At 41.0% G+C, this 8,974-nt stretch overlaps 1 protein-coding gene across 1 annotated transcript; it reads left to right on the top strand.

The window, feature by feature from the left end:
* Nucleotides 1-351: 351 nt before the first annotated feature.
* Nucleotides 352-1,387, top strand: LOC108473736 (uncharacterized). Its single transcript, XM_017775467.1, has 2 exons — nt 352-549; nt 650-1,387. Exons 1-2 carry the CDS (start codon nt 352-354, stop codon nt 1,385-1,387), a joined length of 936 nt encoding a protein of 311 aa, XP_017630956.1.
* Nucleotides 1,388-8,974: the final 7,587 nt, after the last annotated feature.

The raw sequence follows: 8,974 nt of genomic DNA, 5'->3' as shown, positions 1-8,974 counted from the left end.
GCGAAGTTTTATTTGTAACTCAGCTTTATGTAAAAGGGTTTTATTTTCTAGTGAAGTTTTCTAAAGGGAATTGAATCAAAATTGATGCCTCATTTGCATTCATGCATTTGTATTACATCACATCATTATGCATTGAAGGTCATAAAAGGTTTCTAATTAATTAAAAATCATTTCAGTAATCTGGAAACCAACGAAAACCAACCAACTACGCACCCCTACGGTACAAGGAAAAAGTCAATGAATAAAAGACTTGAGAAATTGGAGCAAATGCAAAAGGACATACAGGAACAGATGCAGTCACAGATGCAAGAACAACTAGCCAAGATTCAGCGAGAGATGAAAGAGTAAATGATGGAATCCCAAAAAGAGATGATGAGTCAGTTGTCTGAATTGCTGATGGGAAGAATGGATAAAGGAAAGGGCCCCATGGATAATGTTTGGGAAAATAATGAAAACCCTCAATATCCTCCTGGCTTCACTCCGACACATGTACTGATGCAGCCTAAGATTAGTCTGCATAGACCATCTATTAAAATCTTGCCTCAGCAGGTTTAGGTTGGAGCTTCGATACCGATGAATTTCTAAGCCAGCTCAAGCTCTAACCCTGTTAATAACTTGAATTATCTGCCTGTTCTCGATTTGGATGAAGTTGCAGAAGAAAAAGAAGGCAAGGATAGAATCACAAAAACAATTGGAAGAACGGTGTAAATGGCTGGAGGAAAAATTAAGAACTATGGAAAGTGTCGATAGTCATCACGGGATTGATGCTAAGGACCTAAGTTTGGTCCCAGACTTGGTCCTTCACCTCAAGTTTAAAATGCCTGAATTTGAGAAGTACAATAGAACAAGCTACCCTAAAGCTCAAATCACTATGTTTTACAGGCGAATAATGAGATACGTCAACAATGACCAGCTACTAATTCACTGTTTCCAGGACAGTCTGGTTGGGGCGGTATCTAAATGGTATAACCAATTAAGCCGTGCTAAGATTAACTCATGGACAAACCTAGCTCAAGCTTTTATGAAACAATATAATCATGTGAAGGACATGACCCACGACAGAATCACTCTCCAGAATATGGAGAAGAAACCAAATGAAAGTTTCAGACAGTATGCGCAAAAATGGAAAGAAGTTGCTATACAAGTTCAGCCGCCGCTTTTAGAAAAGGAAACCACAATGCTCTTTATCAACACTTTGAAGGCCCCTTTTATTACTCATATGTTGGGGAATGCCACCAAAAGCTTCTCAGACATAGTGATGACGGGTGAAATGATTGAAAATGCTATAAGGAGTGGCAAAATCGAAGTAGGGGAAAGTACCAAAAGGTCGGCCCCGAGGAAAATAGATAATGAAGTGAACAACACGAGCACATTCAGTAAGGGTTAGTCCAAGTCACTTACTATAAATCAACCAAAGACGGTGACCTCCAATCAACATAGCACTGTGAGACAGGAATCCAATGCGAGGGAGAACACAGAAATGCCACAGTTCACCTCTATACCCATGACGTATAGGGAGTTGTACCAGAACCTATTCAACGCTCATGTAGTGTCCCCTTTTTTCCTGAAGCCACTGCAGCCCTCGTATCCCAAATGGTATGACACAAACCTCCAATGCGAATATCGCAGGAATCACCGACATTTGATCGAAAACTACACTGCGTTCAAGAAGCTAGTTGAAAGACTCATTAAAATAGGGATTGTGAGGTTTGATGACCCAACCGTACCTAATGTAGCAGGAAACCCACTCCCCAATCAGACCGACCAATGAGTAAATGGGATAAGCGAAGGAGGAAGCAAGAAGCTCAAGTATGAAGTTGCAGAGGTCAGGACCCCATTAAGACGGGAAGGAGATGGTCAATAGAGGATTAATCATGTTGGATTCGAGAGAAGAATCTGAAGAAGAGAGGAACTACTGTGAGTTTCACAATGAGGTGGGGCATGAAATTCAACAGTGTGTAGAGTTCAGGGCTCTGGTACAGGACATGATGACTAATAGAAAAATGGAGTTTTATGAAGAAACTAAAGACCCCGAAGAGGGAGATATATGTGCATCGGAGGGAGAATCGATAATACAGAATCAAACAGTTAACTACCCCGTGGTCATCATATCACGACCCAAAAGTAATGAAGTAGGAGTGTAATTGCCACCGAGAGTCATAATCCAAAGACCTACAGTCTTCCCCTATAAAGACAGCAAGAGGGTCTCATGGAATTATGACTGTAACGTGACGATTTCGGGAAAAAAGAACCTGGCTGATGCTTTAAAAAAGGACCAAGATATGGGCTCCTATACGCGTAGCGGGAGGCACAATGATTCAGCAAACGAGAAAGCAGAACCCTCAAAAAGAAAAGCCATAATGGTTGAACAGAAAAAGGAAAAAGCGACCAAATCTGAACTTCCTATTAATGAGCTAGTGAACAAAGAGGAGGCCAAGGAGTTTTTAAAATTCCTAAAGCGCAACGAGTACAGTGTGGTGGAACAACTACGTAAACAACCAGCTCGTATCTTGGTGCTGGCCTTACTCCTAAGTTCAGAAGTCTATCGCAGCGCACTGATGAAGGTTTTGAATGAACCGTATGTCACTAACAATATCTCCGTCAACAAGCTAGACTGTTTAGTTAGCAACATAAGCGTCATTAACTTTATTTTCTTCAATGAAGACGAGATACCACCCGGTGGCAGGGGGTCAACTAAAGCTTTACATATCACCACGCGTTGTAAGGGATATACGCTACCAGAAGTACTGATTGACAACGGGTCAGCCTTGAACGTCCTACCATTTTCCACACTAAGCAGATTATCTATAGACAGCTCTCACATGAAAAAATGCCAGAACATAGTGAAGGCATTTGATGGTACGGAGAGAAGGGTGATGGGCAGGATTGAGATACCTCTTCTGATCGGGCCAAACATATATGAGGTGGATTTTCTGGTGATGGATATCAAGCCTTCATACAACTGCTTATTGGGGAGGCCCTGGATACATTCAGCTGGGGCAATGCCTTCATCGTTACATCAAAAGTTGAAGTTAGTATCCGAGGGGCGGTTGATAATGATAAATACTGAAGAGGATATCATTGCAGCTGAAAGCAGTAATGCACCCTATTTGGAGACAGATGACGAAGCAATCGAATGCTCATTTTGGTCTTTGGAATTTGTTAATGCGACATTCATTACTGAGGGGAGCAAGATTCTGACGTCAAAATTATCCAAAACTACAAGGATGAGTCTACAGTTGATGGTCGGAAAAGGAGCTTTACCAGGAAGAGGACTCAGAAGACATCTCCAAGGAAGGGTTGCAATGTCAGTATTAAAGGACAAGAGAGACCGCTTCGGCTTGGAATTTAAGTCAGATGTGAGACAAAGGAAAAAAGAGCTGGAAAAGAAATAAGAAAGAAGGAGAGCACGATTAAGAGAAGAGGAAATCAAATGAGAGCCAATGATATTCCCCCATATATTGAAAACTTTTGTGTCCGGAGGAATCATTTATCCCGAGCAGGGCACGCCAAGAAAGGAAGGCATAGAAGAAAGGTTGGAAAGCTTAGACATCAACGCCACATACGAAGAAGCAACTGGAGGAGAAAACTTGTCGGGCATTTACCCCTACATACCTGGAAGTGTTCTGGATAACTGGACTACAGAAGAGATTCCTGTAGTTTTTAGAGCTGACTCCGAGTAATATCCAAAACATACTTATTGTTTTAGGCCTAGGAGTAATAAAGAATCTTTTGTGAAATAGGCTTGTGTTCAAAAATGTTATTTCAATGAAATGCATAGTTATTATCATTTTGAGCAGACGTTCTTTCATTCTTTCAATTTCATTCATAATCATATTATACAAACGATTACTTTCGGATTCTTTTATTCTTCGAACATTCTTCTAAATATTCTTTCATTATTCATTCATAACCATACCATACAGATAAGTATTCTTAAAGTCTTTTGGTTCTTTGTATCCTCCTTCATCCACGTAACAGGTCCCCAGATATCAACGATATGAGTGACACTACTAATGGCCCAGAGTCTCCTTTTGTGCGAGATATGTGTATGGAGGATTCTCAGGATTGAGAGGGTGATCAAGGTTGTAACCTATCTCCTGATTTGTTAAGGATGGTAGAATAAGGCGAGAAAAAAATCCTACCTCACAAAGAATCAGTAGAAATTGTGAGCTTAAGAGAAGGACAAGAGGTGAAGATCGGAACTTGTAACACCATGGAGATGAAGCGAGACCTTATCGAATTACTTCAAGAATTCAAAGATGTCTTGCCATGGTCATACCAAGATATGCCCGGGTTGAACACCGATATCGTGGTGCACCGACTCCTCATAAAGGAAGAATGTAAGCCAGTTTAGCAAAAACTCCGAAAAATGAAGCCCAACGTCTTGCTAAAAATAAAAGAAAAGGTTAGAAAGCAGTTTGACGCTGGATTTTTAAAGGTGGTAAAATACTCAGAATGGGTAGCCAACATCATCCCTGTCCCTAAGACGGATGGAAAAGTATGAATGTGTGTAGACTACAGAGATTTGAATAAAGCCAGCCCGAGAGATAATTTCCCACTACCTCATATCGACACTTTAGTGGACAACACGGCAGGACACTCACCGTTTTCCTTCATATACAGTTTTTCTGGATATAACCAGATCAAGATGCATCCTGAAGACATGGAGAAGACCACATTTGTAACCATGTGAGGCACGTTCTACTACAAGGTGATGCCATTTGGACTGAAAATGCGAGGGAAACATATCAAAGAGCCATGGTAACCCTGTTTCACGACATGATACACAAAGAAATCAAAGTTTATGTCAATGATATGATTGCAAAGTCCCGAACAGAGAATGAGCACATACAAGTCCTGAGGAAGTTGTTCTTAAGGTTGAGGAAGTTTCAGCTAAAACTCAATCCAGCCAAATGTACCTTCGGAGCCAAGTCTGGAAAGACTTATCGGATTTGTGATTAGTGAGAAAGGGATTAAGATCGATCCAGACAAAGTCAAAGCCATACAAGAGCTAACTCCATCGCGTATCCAAAAAGAGGTTTGAGGCTTTGTAGGAAGATTAAATTATATCGCTCGGTTCATTTCACAATTAATTGAGAAATGTGACCCTGTTTTCCGCCTCCTCAAGAAACACAACCCAGGTGAATGGAATGAAGAATACCAAAGGGCTTTCAACAAGGTCAAACAGTACTTATCCAACGCTCCGGTGCTGATGCCACCTAACCCCGATAAGCCATTGATATTGTATTTAGCAGTATTTGAAAATTCCATGGGATGCGTACTGGGTCAGCATGATGAGTCAGGAACGAAAGAAAAAGCTATTTACTATCTTAGTAAAAAGTTTACTGAATGTGAGACAAGGTACTCGCCGATAGAAAAGTTGTGTTGCGCCTTAGTTTGGACAACCCGAAGGTTGAGGCAGCATATGTTGTATCACACTACTTGGCTCATCTCAAAACTGGACCTTTTAAAGTATATGATGGATTCAACAGATTTGAATGGAAGGATGGCCAGATGGAAAATTCTGCTCTCTGAATTCGACATAGTCTATGTGAACCAGAAAGTAGTAAAAGGGAGTGCAATAGTAGATTTTCTGGCCAGTAGAGCTTTGGAAGACTACGAGCCTTTGAACTTTGATTTCCCGAATAAAGACCTAATGTGTATTGTGACCATTGAAGAAGGTGCTTTGGAAGAACTTCCCTGAAAACTAAACTTCGATGGGGCGTCAAATGCTGTGGGTAATGAAATCAGGGCAGTTTTGGTATCTCCAAACAGAGATCACTATCTATTTACTAGTAAATTAGATTTTGATTGTACGAATAACATGATAGAATACGAAGCGTGCATCATGGGTATCCGTGCAGCCATAGAACTTAAGATTAAAGTGTTAGAGGTGTATCAAGATTCTGCGTTACTAACTTATCAACTCAAATGAGAATGGGATATCAGAGATCCCAAGTTGATCGATTATCGAAAACTGGTCCTTGAATTGGTTAAAGAGTTTGATGACATTACCTTCTGCTACCTTCCACGGGACAAAAATCAGATGGCCGATGCTTTGGCTACCTTGGCTTCCATGATCAAAGTGAACAAACAAAAAGATGTCAAACCCATCCAGATGAGCATTTATGAAACTCCAGCTCACTGTTACAATATTGAAGAAGACGACGAAAAAGATGACCACCCTTGGTATCACGATATATTGCAATACATGAAGAATCGTGAATACCCGAACCAGGCAAGCGAGAATGAAAAAAGGGCACTGAGAGGATTGGTCATTGACTATGTTTTAGATGGGGAAATCCTATACAAAAGAAGAAAGGAGCAAGTGCTATTAAGATGCGTAGACGATGTAGAGGCTAAGAAAATCTTGGAAGAAGTCCACGAGGGCGTCTGTGGGACACACGCTAATAGCTTTACGATGGCTAGGTAAATTATGATATTCGGGTATTATTGGTCCACTATGGAAGGAGACTGTGTCAATTAAGCCAAGAGATGTCATACATGTCAAATCTATAGAGACAAAATTCATGTGCCTCATTCACCGCTGTATGTCATAACTTCTCCATGGCCTTTATCTATATGAGGTATGGATGTAACTGGACCAATATCGCCGAAAGCTTCCAATGGGCATCGATTTATCTTTGTGATTATCGACTACTTCACCAAGTGGGTAGAAGCCGCTACATATGCCAATATTACAAAATCGGCAGTGAGCAAATTCCTGAAAAAAGAGATCATATATCGATATGGAATGTCGGAGAGGATCATATCTGTCAATGCATTAAACTTGAACAATAGTACGATAGCGGAAGTCTGCAGTCAATTTAAGATCAGACACCACAACTCGTCACCATACTACCCGAAAATGAATTGGTCGGTGGAAGCAGCCAATAAAAACATTAAGAAGATTGTGGGGAAGATGACTGAGACCTACAAAGATTGGCATGAGAAGTTACCATTTGCCCTATTTGTCTATCGAACATCGGTCAGAACCTCAACTGGGGCAACGCCTTTCTCTTTGGTCTATGGAATGGAAGCAGTTTTGCCAATCGAAGTCGATATCCCATCCCTTCGAGTGTTGTCAGAGTTAAAGTTAGATGAAACAGAGTGGATCCAGTCTCGATACGATCAATTGAACTTGATTGAGGAAAAGAGGCTAAAAGCTATCCGTCATGGTCAGATGTACCAAAAACGAATGATGCGGGCTTATGACAAAAAGGTCCGCCTTAGAGAATTCCATGAGAGAGACCTGGTTTTGAAAAAGATCCTTCCTATACAGAATGATTTTAGAGGAAAATGGATGTCCAATTGGGAGGGGCCTTACGTGGTGAAGAAAGCTTTCTCCGGAGGAGCATTAATTCTAGCCGAAGTGGATGGGAAAAACTTGCCCAATCCTGTGAATTCAGATTCCGTCAAGAAGTACTACACTTAAAGAGGGAAAGAGGCCAAGGCGAAAATCGCAAAGGGCGCTTTGAGACAAAAAAAAATGGAGAGGCCAAGATGAAAACTCGCAAAGGGCACTTTGAGACCAAATAGGTTTTTGAGTTGAAAACCCGAAAACGAGCAGCTCAAATTTTGAATATGGGGCATGTGGTAGTCTTGTCCTCCCAAATTAACAAGAGGGAAGAACCGTACATCTTGGAGCATCAACAAAATACGTGGGATCTCCAGAACACATATTTAGCTCGAAATGGCCTTTGAGGAGTTGGAATAGTGAAGCTCGTGCTGCGATATCTGGGTACCTTTTTCTCATCTTATTTTGTACCCTAACAGATTTACTATCTTGTTTAATTTATTCACTTCGAGTTTTGCTCAATAAAATTCCATCTTGTCCATTATGATAGTCTCTTTCGAGCATTTTGTTAAAGTCACGATTTTTGGACTTATAATATTCACACAAAAGAAGTTATTCATATTACTCTGGAAGGTCTCTAAACAGTACAAGGACCTGAAACAGGGCCACTAGTCAGAACAAACCAGACTCAAAAGTGGGAAACATTGGAAAAAAAATAGCCCAAATTGTGACTATTTCTTCAAATTTTCTGTCAAAGATAACGGCTAAGCAAGAAGACGCGATAGCACATCAATGATAGAATCCTGATATGAGCAATGATACCTTAAGCATCTAAAAAAGAATCACTCTCATGAAATTTTTACATTCATAATCATTCATCTAGTTAGGAGCATTTGACTCATTTTGACCATAGTATCCTAGCCATTTGGCATAAGTATAGGTATATGAAACCAAGTCTACAGGACATGTCCTTAGAAGACGGCGTAGCAACATTGGTGAATTCACAGATCTTGTCTCCCTGAAGTTGCAGTGGAACAGATCGAAGAAAGCAAGCCTTAACCCCCTAAGTAGCAGGGTAACAGGCCAAAGATTACAAATCTTGTCTCCCTGAAGTTGTAGTGGAATAGATCGAAGAAAGCAAGCCTTAACCCTCTAAGTAGTAGGGTAACAAGCCGAAGATTACAGATCTTGTCTCTCTGAAGTCGCAGTGGAACAGATCAAAGACGGTGAGCCTTAACCCCCTAAGTAGTAGGGTAACAGGCCGAAGATTGAAGATCTTGTCTCCCTGAAGTTGCAGTGGAGCAGATCGAAGAAAGCAAGCCTTAACCCCCTAAGTAGTAGGGTAATAGGCTGAAGATTGCAGATCTTGTCTCCCTGAAGTTACAGTGGAGCAGATCGAAGAAGCAAGCCTTAACCCCCTAAGTAGTAGGGTAACAGGCTGAAGATTACAAATTTTGTCTCCCTGAAGTTTCAGTGGAACAGATCAAAGACGGTGAGCCTTAACCCCCTAAGTAGTAGGGTAACAGGTTGAATTGCAGATCTTGTCTCCCTGAAGTTGCAGTGGAACAGATCGAAGACAGTGAGCCTTAACTCCCTAAGTGGTAGGGTAACAGGCTGAATTACGAGTCTTATCTCCCTGAAGTGGCAGAGGAGCAGACTAAAGATAACGAACCA

This window comes from Gossypium arboreum, chromosome 10, assembly GCF_025698485.1.
Source record: "Gossypium arboreum isolate Shixiya-1 chromosome 10, ASM2569848v2, whole genome shotgun sequence".
NCBI classification, from domain to species: Eukaryota; Viridiplantae; Streptophyta; class Magnoliopsida; order Malvales; family Malvaceae; genus Gossypium; species Gossypium arboreum.
This window is presented reverse-complemented; position numbering and strand designations above follow the sequence as displayed.